The sequence below is a fragment of the Sebastes umbrosus genome, chromosome 4, assembly GCF_015220745.1.
Source record: "Sebastes umbrosus isolate fSebUmb1 chromosome 4, fSebUmb1.pri, whole genome shotgun sequence".
Classification (NCBI taxonomy): Eukaryota; Metazoa; Chordata; class Actinopteri; order Perciformes; family Sebastidae; genus Sebastes; species Sebastes umbrosus.
Window position 1 is genome coordinate 30,264,640 of NC_051272.1, and position 21,789 is coordinate 30,286,428.

The 21,789-nt window shown below is 40.6% G+C and overlaps 1 protein-coding gene across 3 annotated transcripts in view; it reads right to left on the reverse strand.

The window, feature by feature from the left end:
• The window catches only part of fgd4a (FYVE, RhoGEF and PH domain containing 4a), a 64,065-nt gene extending 43,242 nt beyond the window's left edge, over nucleotides 1-20,823 (reverse strand). The window contains exon 1 of one of the 3 annotated variants that reach the window (XR_005206726.1): nucleotides 13,186-13,320. Coding sequence is in view for 1 of the 3 variants with exons in the window: in XM_037768570.1 (XP_037624498.1) it covers nucleotides 20,640-20,742 (103 nt within the window). In the remaining 2 variants the exon portion in view is untranslated. Of the gene's footprint in view, nucleotides 1-13,185; nucleotides 13,321-20,639 lie in introns of those variants that run through there. The other 2 variants (XR_005206727.1, XM_037768570.1) reach the window with 2 other exon arrangements.
• Between the last annotated feature and the right edge of the window lie 966 nt (nucleotides 20,824-21,789).

A 21,789-nucleotide genomic window follows, 5' to 3' on the forward strand; every position in this document is an offset into this window, starting at 1 on the left:
CAATGGCCGTACTCATCTGCTGTCCCTGCTGCTGCTGCTACTGCTGGGTGTATAGCAGATATAGGTGCTGAGCGTGACACAAAAACAACCCCCTCCAGGAAGAGAAGGGAAGGGGGTGACACAAGAAAGGAAACATGATGTAGAATAGTGTGTGTTATAAAGTTGAGGCTTAAAGTAAAGGTTTATATAATCTCAGTTATCATTTGTCATCTTCGTATCTCTCAGCGGCTCGTGTGATGTGCTTTGAACTCCTTTTCTTCCAGGGTTCATGCTGAGTAGCACAGTGTATAGGTTGGAGGTAGTGGGAGAATTGGAAATAAAGGCCACCCACTCTTTTCCCATGACAACCACACAGCGGTTACACACTCCTGAGAGGAGTTGCATGGAGAAATATCTACAGAAAGAACCAAATATTCAGATATTGCCTCAATCCAGATCCATGTTGTAAAAGCCAGAGCTGTGTATATACAGTAGAGGTCTTTTGGGGGCAAGACCAAGTCAAGTCTAAGTCTTATCAAGTCTCAAGTCCAAGTTAACAGTCTTCATAGGTCAGTTGCAAGTCAGTGAAAACTAACCATTAAAATGAAAATTTTGCTTTCAAAACTGTGTTAATAATTGGATTTGTACAAAGCTCAGACCATCACATTCAATCCATAGGCCTAATAATGAAATATTCAAGACATGTGGCTATGCAAGGCCTGCCTGACAACGTCTTATTTATTCTTAGCATGCATGGCTCTATGGACCACAATGTCTGTTGGTTGGTCCACCACTTCAGTCCAGACTAAAACATCTCAACAACTATCGAATGGATTGCTATGAAACCAACATTCATGATTCCCAGAGGATGAACCCTAGAGAGAGAGAGAGAGAGAGTTTGGTGTTCCCCTGACTTTTCCTATAGCGCCACCATGAGGTTAACTATTTTTTTTATTTTGAATAAAATATCTTCACATCTGTTGGATTGGATCCATGAAATTTGATGTAGACATTCATGTTCCCCTCGGGATGAACTGTAATAACTTTGGAGTGCCGTCATCGGGTCAAAAATTGAATGCGTCCAATACTTTGATTTATGACCATATACCTTCAAAATGAAAAACATTCCCATCGGTCTCAGCTGTACTTTGTTTTAGTGCTAAGTAGCAAATGTTAGCATGCAAACACGCTAGACTAAAAATGGTGAACATGGTGAACAATACACCTGCTGAAGACCATTGTCAAAGCTTGAGCCTGTTGCCACGGTAGCGTCAGCGTTGAGCTCAAAGCCCTGCTGTGTCTGAGTACAGCCTCACCGAGGAGCTAGCAGGGTGTAGAGACACTTAGTCTTGTTTGTTGCCAAAGACTTCACCTGCTCGACTTGACACATATTTGCTTACAAGTCTCACAGCCGTCAAGTCCAGTTCAAGCCTCAGACATGAAGTCTGAGTCAAGTTCAAGTCTCACGTTTACAGCTCTTGTGAAAGCCTCTAAATGTCTCTAAATTTGAGGAAGTAATTTTTATTTTTTTTTAGCTTGATGACATTGCACGTTTCTTTTCCTTCATATTTTGGCCTACGTAGTCAAATAATGTCACCGACCCACAGAGAACCACTTAAGCCTGCAGCTGAGGTGCAAGAATAAGAAAATACAAAAATGAATTTCATGTGAAAATCTTTTTGGGACTACAGGAGAGTCTTTTCATAAATAGATGCATGTATTATTTTTCATCTTCTTCATCCATTGTCACTCACAACTGCGCTCATCAGCAGAACACAGCGCACTACAGAGCAGACAGTTCTCTGTTGTGGTTGGCTGAAGTGTTGACATGTTCTCATATCATCAAAACTGTCTGTGAAACACTACAGGCACCAAGTGTTACAGTGGCACGTAGAGAAGTGTTGCTTTCACAAGTTTTGTGAAGAAACACGCTTTTGGTTGAAAACGACGCACACACACACACGCACACACACACACAGTCACACCTCGGCCACTTGCTTCACTCTGTGTCCATCGCTTTTCTAATTCAGACTGGCAGCCATCACGGTCCTGACCTCCTTTCTATTCTCCTCTCTGACACTGCATCTATATTTTCACCCATTTCTGTATCTCCTTTGAACCTTAATCCTCCATTTTTTTAACCAGCTCTTCCTCACTGATCTTCTCTCTACTTTTTCATCTCCCAATTTCTAATGTTTTAGCGCAGCTGGAAGTTCAGCATGTGGCTGGTGATTCTCTGCATAATGATCCAACACACTCTTTATTGTTAACCCTTTATAACCGGACATGGATGCCCATTAAAATGAAATCCTTTCAGCGGTTACATGAAACGACCTGCTCACGGCTGACATACATACACACTCTCAGCCTCGCACACACCTTGATACACACTGTGAGTCTGTGCAGACCTCATTACACAACACAGTAATTAGTGACCGGAAAGGCCGAGAGAGTCAATAACGATAACCAGACGTCACCAGCGGTGTGCGTGCTGCCTGCATGTGTCTGTGAACTGTGAGTGTGTGTGTGTGTGTAAACCACATGCAGGAAATCAGGGTGCTACAGAAATAACGGCGTGCTCAGTTTCTTTCTGGCCCTGTACTGCAAAGCCATTACCACAGACAGGTCAATACTGCTGCTCTGAGGTCAGACAGCCTGCAGCTATGCACGCACCCACACACCCACATGGAAACACTGGCTGACTGAGGCTAGAGGATCCACTCTTCTAGCTCATTTTAGGACCCACAACATCAACAGTCAAAAATAAATCTGCCATTACAGTAATAAGCAACAGGAAAGTAAGAAATTCAAACAAAATGCAGAGGAGTACTTAACTGTGAGTAACTTTGCTGACTTTAACTCAATTGAGGAATGTTTAAAGGTGCAGTGTGTGGGATTTGGCGGCATCTAGTGGTGTGGTTGCAGATTGCAGCCAACTGGGGTCCCCTCCACTCACTCCTCCCTTTCCAACACTGCGGTAACGTGAGCCGCCGAGTGCAAAAACACGATAACGCCGTTCGCCTTGCTCAGAGGTTATCCTTACCATAATAACACTATTTTAGGTGCAACGGTATGAGATTTTCACGGTACGATAGCCATCTCAGAAAATATAATGGTTTCACAGTATAAGAATATGCGATATTACTATTACTTTTTTTATTATTAGTAGTAGTAGTAGTAGTTACAATGACATTTAATGAGAACAGAATTATAATAAACAGAATTATAAACCTGATAAAAAAATAGCATGTAACTACAATATGCCATATAACTAAAGCATGTTAGTTTACATGTTAGCAGCACTGTAGCATGAAATTAACTACTAAATGAAAAATAATAGCCTATAATAAAACATAATACTTGTCAGTCATGTCAGTTTTTTTCAATACCGTAGATAAGCAAATGTATACGGTACGATAACCATCAACTTTCAGTTTCACAAGCTTGTCGGAGAACTAGGGTGGTCTTCAGGTAGCGTAAAAACGTGAAAGGCTCTCTCTAGAGCCAGTGTTTGGTCTGTCCGTTCTGGGCTACTGTAGAAACATGGCGTTTCTTAATTCTTAGTTTCTTAGTTTCAGGTGATTAAACACTAATGAAAACATAGTTATGAATATCATATTCCCTTTCTGCTAATAGATCCCCTGAAATGTTACACACTGTTCCTTTAAGAGGATAATCAGGGAGGGTTCAAGAGGTTAGGTGAACATAAACATGAAACTGGAAGAAATCCATGAATCTAACACGGTAATGTTGTTTGCATCTAAGGCTAGACACAGAAGTGATTCACGATCTAATTAAGCATTGCAGCTAAGCAAAAGTGACAAGTGAGGATATTAAAAGAAACCCTCTAAGGAACTCAGTGTTACATTTATCCTAATGTACTGTCCCCGTCAGCTTTTCAGCCTAATTGGTGCTAATTCTGTTAAAAAGTTGCAGGATTTGTATAGTGAGACAGTTTCTCAGTGGGAGCTGACAGTAAATGTGACAGCACATGACTCAGCAATGTTCAGCCTCATTTGGGTTATTTAGGAGGGGAAAAAAATCAGTTTTTATTATCTCAAAAATAATAATATGCAGAGAAATATTATAAAATGACAGAATCACTTCTGGCTGAGCACTAGTTTACCAGGAAATAACTTTCAGAATGTCCGGCTTCTTGGTTAGCAAATCATACTTCTCATGAGCCAACATATTCATTGATTATTATCTGTGGGATGGCCTATTGTTTCCATGGTGACACTTTAACAGAATTGGTTTTCAGACAGTGAGTAATGCACCTGCTTAAGTATTCTCTGTACAGTATGCAATTTGAAGTGAGCACACAGCCGTATATATACGGGCATTACCGTCAGGCAGGTACGATAACATGAAGAAATCCCACAAATCCATAGATTTTATTTCCACTAGGTTCATGCACAGCACACACACACGACAAATGAATGCAGAAACAGCCGCTAACTCACAAATACACACCGCTTCGTATGAGGAATGCAATCAAACACTTAATGCACACGCTGCATGGTGGTAGATAAGCCCCTTCCTCGCTGCTTTGCGACCACAGATCAATCTGTCGTCACACTGTGAACGTCAGCTTAAAGAATCCCTTCTGTATCTCTGCACACACAGGCACAAACTCTGCCTAATTTAAACTCCATCTCTTGGTATCCAGTTAGAATTCAAAAACAAAAAAACACATCATGTAAGACCACCATGTCGGATGTTTTGTGCACCTCATTTTTGCCAGAATCAAACTCTCATCTTCACACTTGGGTGACAATGAAGCTCTCACATGCCCCGACGTGCAGACATCCTCATACCTGACAGTGTGGACGTACTGGTAGCAGACAGGAAGGTCTTATCTCTCACTTAGCAGCTTTAGATGGACCCACTCGGGCTTGTTGAGTTGGTGAAAGTATAATTTAATTTATACATTTTCTTTATAATATAAACTTGTGTTTATCAAATTAAACTAAGATTTAAGAGGGAAGCAATCCCTTCAAATTAAATTCAATCATTTAATTGCTGGGGCACATCCTCTATCAAGATGTGAGGAGATTTGGCAAATTGCATAAAATCTGCAATCTTCAGACAAATTATTGCCTTTAATTAGAACTGCTCTGGGCGGTGGGCATTAAGCCTAGTTTTACATTGATCCTTGTTGACTTTCTGAAATCCTTCCTTTCAGTTTTATGGGGATGGCAGGCGGATCGCCCAGCTAATTAGCAGGAGAACATTAAACAAGTAACAGTCCAATAAATCGTGTGAAATGAGTCCCTCTCATTATGGGATCAAGCCTGAGGTGAGTAATAGCAGTTATTTAATTAATTATATCTTTTCAACCTCGGTGCCCGTCACTCAAGTGTTTTTATAATTTCCATTGATTCAGTTCTGTTTGTACTGCGCTAATATAAGCTTTTATAATGTTAAGGCGTTAATACAGTTAGCTGATTCTTTAAAGCAGCAGTGGGTAGAATTGGAGAAAATATGATTAAAAAAACGTTATTTTTATAAAACGGTTACTATATCCTGACAGTAGTGCATGAGACAGGTATTCTGAAAAAAAAAATCATGTGCCTCTGTGTCCTCCGGTGCTCCTTATGGCATCTGCAAGATTTAACAGATCGGACGAAAACAACCAATCAGAGCTGAGCTGGAGCCTTGCTGTCTCTGAGCAGCTGTCAATCACAAAGTTTATGACCCGGCAGCCATGTTGAGATCAGTTGAGGAAATACCAAGCACCGCTCACCAGCCGGAGCAAACTTTCTCCGTTGAATGAACAGCCAATAGGAACGCTCTGTCTCTGAAATGACCTCTGATTGGCTAAAGTCTCCCTAGATTTTTTAAAGCCTGAAAACAGAGCCATGAGAAGATGCAGAAGCGTAGTTTTCTCTCAGAACACTTCAATTACAAAATGCTGAAAGGTTATTATTCAGTTATAATTAAATACTCTGCCCACTACAGGTTTAATGTAGATTAAATGTATTAAACCTCACATTTTGCTCACAATCCAATGACCCTAAATTGCACCCAAAGGCTGTGCTATCAGTGTGTGAATGAGTATTAAGATTAGATCTTGCATCAGCCTCTGCCATCAGTGTGTAATGAATGTGTGTGAATGGGTGAATGCACTTTGAGTGGTCGGAAGACTAGATAGGCGCTATATAAATGCAAGTTTAGTTATTATTTCTTGGTATAACAATATTGATTAGTACAGCTTTAAGGCGCTAGTCCAAATAATTACTTTTCCTGGTCAAAAGCAGCTCAGTGTGTCTATGTGAGATTCTCGAGACTTTCCTCCAGGATATGCTCTTTCTTCCTGTATGGCTCTGCAGAATGGAGTGCACATAGACTGTTTTCATCATTCAACCTGTCAAAACGGTTCAACTTTTCCAATATTTCTTAGCTGTGTGAGTAGTGTTAGAATGAAAAGAAACACATTCAGTTCATATTGAGTTTAAAGGATTCCAATTTGATTGATTCAGTTGGCTTTTAAACCTCATCTCGGTGCATTGCAAATTTTCATTTTTTGTAACCCCACTGTCAAGCGTGAAACAACATAATATATGTGCATACATTATCTTCTGTCCTTTCCTTCCTTATGCCTCACTACCTTCCTCCCACTCATCACAGACACACACACTGCCCACCTCACACTTTTCTCTACCTTCTTAACACTGCAGCTGGCATTTCCCTCTATCCTTGAACCTCTCTACCACATTCACCTACCACACTGTTAGTCCATCTCTCCATCCACCATCCATCTCTTTCTTCTCTCTCTGGGCTGAGAAGAGAGGAGAGGAGAGGAGAGCAGTATGGCTCCGGGCCATTACCCACCACGTCTCTATAAGCATAGAACCACGGGCCTCCCACACACACATCATTAATTAAACCCACGTCACTTAAAATGCATGCACATGTGCACGTTCACCAGTAGACACACACACATACACACACACATTTGGCATGCACACACTGCATTTGAGCCCTCGCTGTTTTCATTGACTCCCCCCTCCTCCCGGTGCACCACGCACATTATGAAGGTCAATGATGAATGATGGGTATTGTCTGCAGACACACACACATATATAGACACACACACACAAGAACAAAAGCTACAAAGACACAGGGAACAAGGTGCAGAGGCTGAATCTCTACAGCAGCAGGGCACATCTGTCATGAGGGCAGAGCAGGCAACGGGTCGACATCTGGCCCCGCATCATAGGAACAACCCACCTTGGATTGGTTCCCATAATCAGCCTGGCACACACACACTCAAACACACACACATCGTGCCATCCCTGCTGTCAATCTGCCCCTGAAAGAAAACAACAATCAATGCTGACTTACTACAGTATGCAGAGTCGGCCCTGAGCTGCACTGTGAGATGGGTAATAATATGTCGACACCAAATTGATGAAACAATTAGTTTACCATCTCGGCACAGAAGACGCTTGGTTGCTTTCATTATCCAACTTATCTCTCTCATCTTTCCTGGCAGTAAACACACAGAATAAATCCCACTATAATCCACCCTGAATTAACAATAAGACTTGAGAGCGATCACTGAGAGCGATAAGTACTTCATTATTTCCATGTTTGGGAGTGCATCTGTGACAGTGTGTGTGTGCATGAGTGTGTGCACACTACACACATGAAGGACTTTAGCGAAATGAAATGTACATTGTTACCTCCGCCAAGGAGTTCTTTGTCTGTTTGTCAGCAGGATTACAGAAAATCTACTAGTTTGATTTTTATGAATATTGGTGGAAGGGTGTAGCATGGGCCAACGAAGAACTCATTCAATTTTGATGTGGATCTGAAGTGAGTGGATCTGAATCACGGGGTAGATACAGTGGGCAACTCCGGAGTCTAAGAAGTGTAACCAATGCGGAAATGCCTTAAACTTGCATTCTTTCTGATAACCAGCAGGGGGCAACTCCTCTGGTTGCAACAGAAGTCCGGTTGTATAGAAGTATATCAGAAAATGACCCTACTTCTCACTTGATTAAAACATGAGTTTATGGTCTCAATCTTTAGTTTCAAGTCTTCTTCAATACAGCATGATGTACATTTAGTAAATTATGGTCCAATTTAGAGTCAAATAGACCATAAAGCAGGGTATGCTTTAGGGCGTGGCTATCTTGTGATTGACAGGTTGCTACCATGGCATTGTCCAGTCTGGGAGTTACAGTTTGTTTTCAGTTCATGAAAGTTAATTGTAACCTTTTTGGTCGCCTAAAAATGTCTTATTCAGCGTTCAGTTGTACTTAACTCCACCCTCTCCTGTCACATCTGGTTGCAAAAAAACAAGATGGCGACAGCCAAAATGCCAAAGTCGAGGCTTCAAAACGGCAGTCCACAAACCGATGGGTGACGTCACGGTGACTACGTCCAGTCTGTGGGCGGATACACAGATTATTTTTCACTTATGGAAACAGCCTAGGCGGAGGTCTGCGCTCTTCGAATGCCCTTCTAGTTTTAATAAAAAAGTGTCATTGCAATCATGTAGATTATGACAATTATCATCCATTATCGATTCACCTTTCTTGGTCAAAAAAAGTGCACGGCTAAAATAGGGCTGTGTGAATTCACCGTATGAACTGCGATTGCTACCTCATGCATGTACTCACCTTTCTACTCTGCCTGCTTGAATGAATATTCTGTGCAGGCTTCATAAATCACATCCTGGCTAAGAGGACTGACCAGGTTCCCCTTTACATCATTTAACAGTCTAATAGGGCAATCACATTTCAGCAGACTGGGCTGATTGAGTGCTCGTAAACGCTAATACGTTAGCTGGTAAACGCTGATTACTGTGGGTAGTGCTATTCGAACAATCACACAACAAGACAGCACACTGTTCTGGTGGCGGCTGACAAGCTTGTTGACAGCAAGCCCTCAGATGGCCACAGGCAAAATTACAGGTCACATGATGTCTCCTGACCAGAGAGACCTTTTTCATTCAGTGTCTTCCAGATCATCCAATAGTACATTATCTTCAATTTCAATTGCAGAATTGTTTATAGATATAATAACCAGATGGAAATGTATTTTTCTGGCTTATCCAGTGAATTAAATACCTAAGAAATCAAGGCACTTCCTCAAATTAATGGTATCCACAATGGCCAAATACAACCTGAGATATTAAAGAGGAACACCACCCAAATTAAAAATTCCGATATGTTATTTCCATGGCTTGGTAAAGTGCAATATTTTTTTGTGAACATGAGCTACTCTCTCTCAAAGCCAGAAATCAGAGAAGTAAGTCCCAAACTTGTGATGTCATAGGGTATAAAGTCTGGAGCTGCTCCATAGACAGTGAAAGGGAGACTGATCTTATGAACCCAAAGAATATTTTTCTTTTCTTTTTCTTTTTTATACCCAAATTAATTGTATTCTATTGTAGTGTTGTTAGTTGTGAAATAGAAAACGTTCCCATATACTCAGAACATTCCCCTGGGTGCTCTCAGTGTCATCAAGAACATCTCTCCCAATTCATTGTCTATGGAGCAGTTCCACACTTCATACCCTATGACATCACAAATTTGAGTTTTAGCACTGTAGTTTTTGGATTTGGGAGAGTTGTTCATGTTTACTAGTATTTTTTGGACTGTAGACCATAGGAATAACACGTATGAATTTTGAAAACGGGCATAGTTCCCCTTTAAGGGATGGCTTTGTCTGCATGATTGGTAAGGAAAAATCTCATAATGGTTGACAAATCTCTATTGTCTCCCAGTATATAAGGTCATATTTCCAAACCTATATCCAATATATATCTTAAAAACAACAAGCATTTCCATGTAACTTTTGCGGTCAGGTCTGGTCAGGCAGAACCAGAGAAAGAATCCAATTTGAATGCAGTCTTGAGAATGTGGAAGCCTTTATAATGTTTTTGGTGTATGCGCTGTGTGAGTATGTTTCATTGGACCGAACAGGGTGCCATCTTGGAACACTGTGTTCAGTTATCACAATGTATCCATTGCAGACAGTCCACACATCAGGTACATTTCTCTGATCATTCAGCTCTGTGGGATATGGATGAGCTCTGGTGTTTACTTGCAGAGAAGTTCAGCATATTGACACAACGTCCTCTCACCGCTGGTGTTCATCCAAGTACCACATTGTAGACGGTGGCCTATTTACGTGCTAGAAAATATAAATATATGCATAAGCGTATGTCTTGAGTGTATCTTAGTGACAAATACATATCTCAAGGTGTCTGTGCAGTGTGTGTGAGCACACACCTCTTGTCACCTGTCAGTAAAACAATCTGAGCATGATGTCAGGACTCAGGCATGCCAGGAGGAATGCTGATCAATGTAAAGAGAGAGAGAGAAAGAGAGAGAGAAGCTTGAGGGAAGGAAAGAGGAAATAGCAACAGCAGAAAATATGATGGAAGAAAGAGAGAAAAAGACTGTCTTCCTGGAAGCACCAGAGGCTGACAACCACACAGCGAGATTCGCCAAGTGCAAACAAACAAAGGTACTAAATTTAGCTCATAATCATCAACTTCACCTGACTACCTGACTTTCTAGTTTTGCCTCTAGACTCAGGCCTCCACACACCGGTCCTATCTAGTTAGAACACACTGTGCTGTTGAAGCTCTGTAAATCTGAAGCTTTAGAGCTGCAGAGCACACACAAGGAAGTCACAGGGGAAATTAATAAGTACCCATGCTAAAAAAAAACGGTCAAGCCTCTAAAGGCTATAGTGTTCACAATACAATACTAAAATAGCGGATGGAACAAACCTGTACAGTCTTAGTAGAGATGGGGCTTAAAATAAAATAACATGTCCTGAGAGTGGTGCTGAAGCAGAAATTAAAAGGGTTTATACCCTTGGGTGCATGAATGCCTTCAACAACTTTCTGCATATTAGATCATGAGATATTTTGTGGTCAAAGTTTGTGTTCATTTTGGCCTGAACAAGGTGCAAATGGAAAGCTCATGAAAAAGGGGTATATGCTCTGGTGAGCATGCATGTGTTTCATGCATTTAATGTCAATCTTCCTACATTTTCATGTTTCTTGTGTAGGCCTATCAGTGAAAGTGTTGGCCTAATGGTGGTGCTACAGAAAAAAAGAGATCTTTAAAAACATATTGTGGTTCTGTGGGGACCATGAATATCCAGAACAAATATCTAGTCATATTTATTTTTCAAAATACCTTGTCGTGGAGATCAAGGTGAAGTTTTTACATGATAGCAAAAAAGTCAGGAGGTCAACAAAAGCATTAGGTATCATCCTCTGGAGACTAAATGAACGTTTGTATAAAATTTTAAACAGTGGTAAGATACTTTTTGGGGCAATATTAGACAGGCAGACTGTGGACTGACCGACATGGCCATCTTTAGGCTCTGCAGCTAGCGGGGCAAAAACTACAGAATATTCTAAATATGCTGTGTTATAGGCCTATGCATATATTTGATAAGGCTACCTTAAATTTTATTTTTTAGTAATACTGACCATGATATGTCCTAAGAGGGACATTTTGCAGTTGAAATATAACTTGTCATGTCAGTGCTCTCTGTTAGCCAAACTATGTAATGCTGACACTGTTTCAACACTACCTCAGTCATATATTTGGCATTTCTGCGCTGCGATTTCTTGTTTTTTATCAGTCGAAGTACACTATATGCCGATGACATACCGATATATCTGCGATAAGCTAATATTGACTATCGGTATTTCTCCAATTGTGAAATTCTATTTTGTCTATCACCATATTACTACTTATTACTGTGGCTTATTACCAAAGAACGTATATTGCCAAGAAATGAAAGTCAATTGCTCGAACGATTGCAACATCAGCACCCAGCAGCAAAGCAATGCTTCTGCCATTTTGTACTGAAACGACTACCGGATGGCAGTAAAACGTACGCCTCAAAAGTGCCGTACAAAAATAAAACAAAATTCTTTCTATTCTGTTGTCATATTCTACCAAAACGGTTTATGTTGAATAATAAAATATTATAATTATAATAAGCGTTTTCAGTCCAAAATGGCAGCAGCGGAAAACACATTTTCGTCTCTTTGCATCTATACTCTTAGTTATTACTGCTGAAGGAAGTTCAAATCCCCTCAATACTGGCCATAATCCATCTTAAAGTAACATTTCATTACGAAATTAACCACCACACTCTCCCGCACCCTTTTCCCAGAACTGTTGGACTTCTGAAAGCTTATGCAAAAATAGACAAAAAGCTAATCCAAACATATGAGTGTATACGCGCTGATACTGACAAGTTGTGTTACTAGTGCTCGTGACACCCTCTCCCACGTTGAAACAATGAGCGTGGTGAAAGGACCCGGGCCTGCTGGTGTTCCCAGCCTTTTCCTTCCTGCCAATGAGAATGAAAGGCGAATGCTTCACAGTGTTTCCTCTCCTCTTCTATTAAATAAGGGTGACTCACCCCAGCTCACCAACAATACACACCACCCTAAGAAAGGTGCACAGTTGAGGGGGTTGCAATGTTACAGCACAGACATACTCACACTTCCATTGCCCCACTATGCTGCCTATAAACACACACAACACAAACGCAGTTGGGTAACCGGCCATCAGGGACGCTGCCAAAAGGCCAGAGTGGTTAGAAGAGGGTCTTAAAAGGGGGAAATGGTTCCCAGGCCTCTGAGAACAAAACTGTCTCTTTTTTCCAGCCTGGTGGATTTAAATGCCCCCTCACACAGCGGCAGGCCGGTCCACATGGAGACCGATGCTGCAACTCGGTGAATCAACATGCTCACTGCAAGTTTGTTCACTATATCTGACAAGTAATACTGAAACAAATGCTTCTAACAAAACCTAATAAAAAACAATTACAGACATACACTGCGGAGAGGAGGGAACCTTTTCAGATAATTTGTTTTGTGCATCCCTAGCACTTGTAGTAAGAGGGAACAGCAACACATCAGCAGAGTGGAAAATAAATGGTCTATGTGGGAGGGCAGCCAGATGATAACATTAGAAAATGGATCCTGCTCGCTGGTGGAAAATAGAGATTAGCTAAATGCCAGTCAAACAGGGATAACAGAGCAGCGGGGATTAAACAAGGGAATGTTTTATGGTAATGAAAGATGAGTCACAGATGATGTCTGTGAAAGGATGGGCAGAAACTTCACTTAAGAATGATTTTCAACATTTTAACATCAACTCACTCTTGATTTTTCAGTGTAAAGCCAAATATAGAGTCTCCAAATCTTACCATAACAGCAGAGCAGACACATCTTTGCGTTTTTACCTTTCCGCCTCCAAAACCAGTACTTGCGCCGTCGCTTCATTGTCAGTCCAGTGTCTTTTATTTTGAAAAAGAAAACACCAACTCCTCCTAGCATATATATTCATCTAATGACATCGTCACTGAGTTGTCCAGCCTGTAAGGATCACCTACCCAAGGTAACGTGTCTGAGACGGGACCTCCGGTAACCAGCGACCAGCCAGTCCATGCTGTGTCCGAAGCCGTTGGACAGAAAGTGAGGTGATTGAACAGATGAGGTCAAGTAAAAGTACTAACAACTAAAGTTTCACTTCCTACGTGGCCTAAAATACACCTCTGTTTAGGACTTTCTCCCCTTCCTTCCTCGACCTCCACCATTGAACAAAGAGGCAGAGGACAGGACGCTATGCTGAGACCTACTATACTCTACTGCTGAAGAGTAAAAAGACAGCGCCGTAGAGGAAGACACCTCAACCAACCACCAACACCTTCACATGTTTATGGCCTCTTGCAGGTAGGATGTCCGTAATTTCGCAAAGGTGAGAAGAAATGGTCGGGTTACACAATTAACCCACACCTTCCTCTCTGTAAAGTTACTTCCTCAAAGTCCCTCTTGGTCCCTCAGTGTCCAGCAGGTCTGAATGATCCTTTTCTGAGCTCAGACTGAGCGTGTAAGGTACAGTAGCTTTCTGGGAAGAGCCTCACAGGATAACAATGCCAGTCAGGAGGGGGAAACGACACACACTGCAGTCAGGAAACACTGGCTGGCGCATAGATGGAAAAACAGTGTCCTGTCTGAAACCCTGCAGATATTTAGGCTTCTAGGGACTTATTATTATTGGCTAGTACTGACAGTGTTTCATGTTTGCCCTGACTCAGTGTGTCAAACCCAGCTGATAAGATTTGGAGGTAAAATAAAAATTGATTTACAGTAAAAAATTACAGATTCCATTAGAGAACAATCTGGCATTGGGAGGTGTGTGACACACACACGCACAAACACATGGTTACTTATAAAGGAAGTGTCAACAGGCTTTGGTCTTACAAACCAGGGCTGTCAATCGATTGAAATATTGAATCGCGATTAATCGCACATTTTTTATCAGTTCAAAATGTACCTTAAAGGGAGATATGTCAAGTATTTAATACTCTTATCAACATAAGAGTGGAAATATATGCTGTTTCATGCAAATATATGGATATATTTATTATTGGAAATCAATTAACAACACAAAACAATGATAGATATTGACCAGAAACCCTCACAAGTACTGCATTTAGCAACAAAAAATATGCTCAAATATCAACATGGCAAACTGAAGTCCAACAGGCAACAACAGCTGTCAGTGTGTCAGTGTGCCAACTTGACAATGACTTGGCCAAAATTGCATGTGATTTTCCATTAATCCCATAGAACCCATTTTCAGGTCAAGGGACCCCTTTGAAAATGGCCATGACAGTTTTTCCTCACCAAAATGTATTGTAAGTTTGGAGCGTCATTTAGCCTCCTTCGCGACAAGCTAGTATAACTTGGTACCAATGGATTCCTTAGGTCTTCTAGTTTCATATGATGCCAGTATCTTCACTGTAGCTTTAAAACTGAGCCCACTACAAATCCCCAAAAGATCGGTTGTGTTAACCCGTTAAAGAAATTAGTGCCTTTAAAAAAAATTTGCTTTACCGCGTTATTATCGCGTTAACTTTGACAGCCTTATTACAAACCCATTTTTTTTCTGGAGTAATTTTACACATTTCTATACAAACAGTCTAAAAGTAGCTCATTGTTAGTTTCCTCTCTCCACCTCATTGTTTTTTCCAGCAGGCATTTGGGAGAAATGTCCCCCTGTCTTCCCAGAATCACGGGAAAAGTGGGTCGGCGTGTTACAGTTAGAGTGATTGATAATTTTCAATGCTTTTCATCATATATTATTGAGTCAAAATGAAATAATTAAAAGAGCGAAAGCATGATAATGTGCTTTCAAATGGAAGGACCTCTTGGTTTTATTGAGACCATCTATCAACTGTTGATTGTTTTCTAATTGATTTGGGAGCAACAGCACAGTATCACGCCAGGATATGGTGTACGTGGATGGTTGCTTTGTTGCAAAGGAGTACACGACTCTGCATGTGTCCACATCACACGTTGAGCACAGAGGTCCACCTGCTGGTGGATGGGTGAAACATTTCTGAGCCTTTACCTCCACCTACAGGAACATTTGCAAACTGGCGTGCCTCAAACTTGATCCTAAATACTGGTGGTTGTGAGAGCATGTGTTTGCAACCGCTGAGGGATATTACATTAACACACACAGGTATTATCCGTTTCCTGCTGAGTGCAGCCCACACCCACTGTGGTTATCAAGTGAGCAAACCAACCACCTCCACACCTCCGTACACAGTCATGTCCAGTCTGAGACGTCGCCACCAGACACAGAGTAAACACTGGGAAAACACTCAAATAAGGAAATGTTCCTCGATATAATAAGAAGTTATGTATTAACAAAGATCGATATCCACTTGAGATGTTGACAATTGTTGGCACATATGACAACAATATAGTCACTAATTTATGTCATGAAGGTCAAGTGATGAAGATCAATGCATCGACAGCTTCACTTGATGCCTATTAGATAAGACAAGACTTCCTCCTCACAGTCTCATGTCTGGGTCAATGTGCACAAATTAGTACAAAAATGTCATTCCTGAGGCTAGTTTAAAGGTGCTCTATAGGATATTCAGAGCATTACTATAGCAGCAAACAACTTTTTGCTGTAAAGATATAGAGGAGTAATGTCTACCTGAGCCACTCTTCCTGTGTGTGTTGTAATCCATCTCCCTGCTTTGTTGACATAGCTGGGCCGGCCCACATGGCTAGCTCACAGTCGCCGCTCTTCACTGTGCTCATATGTCGGTTACAGCTGATAACGCTGTCCAAACAGATGGCGCCGTTGTGGAAGCATAGCACACACCCTCCGGTGCGCTTGTTTTCAGAGTTAGCAACGTCAGCTGCGATCTGCCGGCTCAGCCGTCGCCATGTTGAGAGCAACGCAGAGGCGATAGAAATGCTCCCAATCTCGCATTTAGCACCTTTAAGAGTGAATAAAATCACATTAAACCTGAATGCAATACTTAATTAAAGCTTTAACTGATAAGTGTTGCTTTAATAAAATCTTTTTTTTTTTTAAAGCTGCAGTGGGTAGAAATGGAGCAAATATGATTTATTTTTATAAAACGGTCACTGTATCCTGACAGTAGTGCATGAAACACGTAATCTGAAAGAAATCATGTTCCTCTGTGTCCTCCGGTGCTCCTAATGGCATCTGCAAGATTTCACAGAAAGGAGGAAAACAACCAATCAGAGCCGAGCTGGAGCCTTGCCGTCTCTGAGCAGCTGTCAATCACTCGTGAACTCCGACCAAACGGTCAAACTAGGCAGCGCTGTTCAAATATGAATCAATATTCTGTTACTGTAATGCCTATTTCTCGCCTCAAATGTTTTCAGAAACATCTAGTAGTGTACTGTTTAGCTGTCAAATGAGAAAGTTTGTGACCCGGCAGCCATGTTGAGATCCGTTGAGGAAATACCAAGCACCGCCCACCAACCGGTGTACAGCCAATAGGAATGCTCTCCTGTGATTGGCCAAAGTCTCCCTAGATTTTTCAAAGCCTGAAAACAGAGCCATGAAGAGGTGCAGAAGTCTAGCTTTTCTCTAGAAACACTTGAATTACAATATGCTGAAAGGTTATTATAGAATTTTTGCCGAATGATGCCAAAAACATTCTGCCTAAACATTTAACATACTAGAACAGTCTATTTAGAGTTACTAGCTGACATTTACGGATGACAGTCATATATAACCTTTACTTTTTGTCATCAGTAATATAGTGGACAAACACTTTATAGAATAGTAAGAACTTAATCTACAGCATATGCTGTTAGTTGAAGTTTCTGTGCTTCTGATTGTGGGAACCTGGACATGTATAAATCCCCCCAAAAATGTTTATTCTTTCAGCATGATTTCTGTTCTGAGAAGATGAATATTATACTCTGGTATAACCACAAAGCAGGGAGAAAAGGAAATACTTTCCAATAGACCTTTTAGAATTCAAATACCTCCTTATCACGGTAGGTACAATTGATGGGTATAGTACATATTGATGTGGCACAGCAATGCACGGCATATAAAAATAAATCATCTTTAAGCCATCATGAACTGGGCTGCACTCGGGAACCACTATTGGCTGAAGTGAGTTAAAGCCAGCAGAGGACAGTGAAAGGGTTCAGCTCAGGATGAATGGGCACAGTGCAGCCAAACAATAGCAGAAGCAGTAGGCTAGCAGGCCACACAGCATCTGATTCATACAGTCCCACTGCTTCTATTGCTTAGCTGACCGAAAACAAACCGTTTCATTGTTGTAGACTGATACAGCTGTCCTCACAGTAACACCAGCTCAAACCTACATGCCCCCAAGCCATTTGTGCTGAAAACACAAATTAAATCCTGTGTAATTAATAAGATAGATACTTGGGCAAACTCGACTTCACAAATGAGAGAGAGACAGAAACAAATAGACCTCCTTTGAAGTGTATGATGGTGTCTGAAGAGAGTATAGTGTTGAGATTTATATTGCACATTTTGCGCAACTCTGTTACACAAGAGTTGACAGGATAATGTCTGTGTTGCAGTTTACATTCAAAGATGATGGGGCATACCAGTGATATTTGCAATAGGTGCAAACAGTCGCCTGCTAACCATACTCACATGTTCTGGTCCTGTCCAAATTTAACAGATTTCTGGTGTCAAAGTTTTAACACATTTCGGACAGTTTTTTTTTTGCATGAACCTTAACCCTGATAATCTTTAATAGAATGATTTATAAATGGGCTGAGGCAGATCTCAGGCAAACAAATAAATAATAAATAATATATTTAGAGATAAATAATATAGATAGATTCATAGAGATAAATAATATATGTCTATATTATTTATAAATAATATAGACATACACTATATACACATCCCCCCCCCCTTTTTTGTATGTATGTATCTGTATGTATGTATGTGAGTGTTGATGTGTGTATAATATGTATATGTGTATGTATGTATGTATGCGTATATATGTATGTTCACATGTGTATGCATATACTGTATGGACTATGTGTATGTATGTGTATGTACTGTATATGTTTATCTGTGTGTATGTGTATACAGTACGTATATGTATGTGTAGGTGTACGTGGATGTATGTATGTATGTGTATGTGTATGTGTGTATATGTCCATGTGTGGATATGCTTGTGTACATGTATGTACATGTATGTATATGTGAATGTGTGTATATGTATATGCATGCATGTGTGTGTATATATATGTGTGTTTTTTGTTGTTGTTTTTCTCCTCAGTTATCTATTTACTCATTTTTCTATCTTACTTCTCTGTTCTGTATGTACCAATGGGTGTATTAAATACAAGAACAAAATTGCAAATATATACTGCACATATTGTGAATGTATAATTCATGAGTAATTTGCAATATATAGTATATAAAAAAGAATCTTAACCCTATACCTCTAATGGACGTATTTGGAGTCCCACCATCTGCAGCACCTGTCTTCCCTTTGATAAAACGGCGTGTTCTGGCCTTTACTATTAGCAAGACGCCTCATTTTATTTAGGTGGAAGCCCAATCTTCACCCTTCGCACAATAGTTGGCTCAAGGAGATCTTAAATCATATTGAAAAGATGAGATTTTCACTTACAGATCCCAGCAGATCCTTTGACTTTGACAAGCCCTTTATTGAATATCTGGATAAGGCTGCCATCCAGCCGAAAGTCAACTACATCCCCTTCTTGTTCTTGTGTATATTTCCTGTCTTTTAACTCAGAGACCATTTCGCTCGGACATCTTGGCTATGCCACTGTTTATTGTTCAAAATACTGGTGTAAAATCAATGAAAAAGATTTGAGAAGAAAGATGATGGGGCTAAAAGGACAACACCATCTTCCTAACATTTGTTCAGGAAGAATGGATCAAAATAGACGTAAATTATAACCAGGCATCTTCTTCAGCATAACTAGGACGGCCTAAAAAAATCCCATTTCATACCACTCCGGTTAAAACAGACCCAGACGTATAGAGTCAAAACAACAGAACACGATAGATTAATGTACCACTTCTCTACTGGAATCACATCAGTGGTCCAAGACATGCGGGATCAGTCAGCCACGATAAAAACGCTGGATCATTAAAGGTTGCACTGAACCAAGTCAAATGGAATAAATGACTATTCAACTGTGGCAGGGAAGACCTAATTATGCTCATTAGTTTCAATGCTTTCGGTGGAAACATTGTGCAATATTGGGGCCAAATGATGATGAATATCTATAAAAAACTGATGATTCACTGACATGTAATATGTCGGGGTATTCCAGTGTCTACCTCACTTCCTGCCATCACCTGAGACGTGTGACTGAGACTGAAGTCACCTCGCCCAATCTTAACAGTGGCACTATCAACCATAGAGCAAAGTTCACATCAAACTGTAAGTACAGCACGGTGTGTGTCCTCAGCTGCATGTTAGCACAAGCACTCCTCAGGGTTTGCAAGATATGACGAAGCCCCACGAAAAGCGAGCCCAGACAGCACACACTGCAGGAGTACTGACATGTATTTGGATCCGAGTTTTCTGGGAAATATAGACTGCTTAGTCGGACTAAAGCAAACTGGGCAAACTTTCAGTTCCAGCTGAAAGATCCATCTGGACGCCTGCATGGGGTGAGATCCCAGGACTTGTTTTGATCAGGCTTAAGACATAGAAGTGCACAGTGACCTGTCAGAGAATTGATTTTTGCATGTTTCTGAGAGCTGCATCCCGAGCAGACCAAGTTCTAGTACTTCTACGAAGCCGTCTTCTCCAGAATGAAAAATAAATGCATGCCCTCCAGCATGTGGATGGTTTGCACAAACAGGTCGGGGCTTGCTTCTGAAACCTTCATACCTGCTGAGCAGCCAGTAAGTCAGGGGCGGTGTGTAAACAAGGGCTCCTACAATGTAGGTGCGTTACAGTCTGGCCATTCCATGCTTTACCAACACAGACTGACAAAAACACCATAAGGCTAATACAAGAGCAGTTACAGCCATAACACTGAGTCACCAGCAAGCCAGTTAAAGACTTTACACAGCCTGTAATGATCCTTCAGATTTTTTACTCATGATCTAAGATTGAACTGCACAGGAGGGTGAACAATAAGTTACCTTATGGACTCCTATTAAACATATGAATAGGCTTAAAAAGTGAATCAGTCCAAAAGTGATATATTAAGAAGTTTATAATAGGTTGTAAAAGAGCAGTTGAATCAGTTAAATGTCTTGTAGTAGTTTTGGGATAGTACTTGTGTTTTCGTTTTGAAAGTGGTGTCTCAGCATTCCTGAAAGACTCACCTGCTTCCTCTGGGTCCTCGCTGTCCAGACTGCGTTGTTTCCTGCGAAAAGCGACTCTGCTAAAGCCGTCCATGCTTGTATGAGTCGTTGGCCGCTCCCGCATTGAGATACTAAAGTGAAACGAATTCAAATTGACCGGAAATAAACTATTAGAAGTTTATAAAGAGACGCGGTCCACTCCTCTACGGAGAGCTCCAGTATGGCCGTCCAGCTGCATCCAGCTGCGCGGCGGCAGCCCATCATGCGCCTGCGCAGCGCGTCTCAACATCAAACAAAAACAGCTGGACACATGTGTCTGATGAATCAATATCATCCTACTTCTCTCCTAAGCAGCAATGTCACCTTGATGATGGGGGTGTTTCCCAAAGGAGCGCCCCTCTGCCCCCTCAGTGCGTACTGGCGGTGCAGACCTCCTTATTATTACACCCAGACAATGGACACACTGTTGGACACATACACGCAGACACACACACACAAACGCGCACACTGTACCATTTTGAATTGATGATTTTGTCATGTTGATAATCTTTATTAGTTGGAGATAATAAATCACAATTAATAGATTAAAAAAATATATGACATGTGACTTAACTTATTATCTATTTTTCATGAGACACTCAGATTTATCAGACAATGAACCATAATTATGATATATTCATTGAATATTTTAAGATGCTACAATTACGCATGAGAAAATATGTTAAATTGGGATCTTATTAAGTCAAGTAGGGAAGTTTAAATTATGAGATACTATAAGTCAACATATATATTACAAAATATTAGGTCAGGCAGTTATCAATATTATGAGATAATCAAAATTAGAGCACCAAGTCACATTCAAAAAATCTAATTCTAAATCATAATAATGATATAATAATAAATATATAATATAATATTAATCATTAGAATTTTAGTTTTCTAATAAATTTGGAAGGAATGGCAGTTCAACCATGGTCTAATATATTCTTGTATGTTGTTTGATATTCAGGCGGGCTATAAGTAGTCATGGTGGGCAAGCAAAAATGATGACCTCATCATAGTTTGATTTGATATGACTGGACATTAAATCACATCGACTGTTCTGATAATTTTTTCTTAGTGGGCTGAATTTATTCACCCAAACCAAACCTTCAATAAACCGAACTCAGCA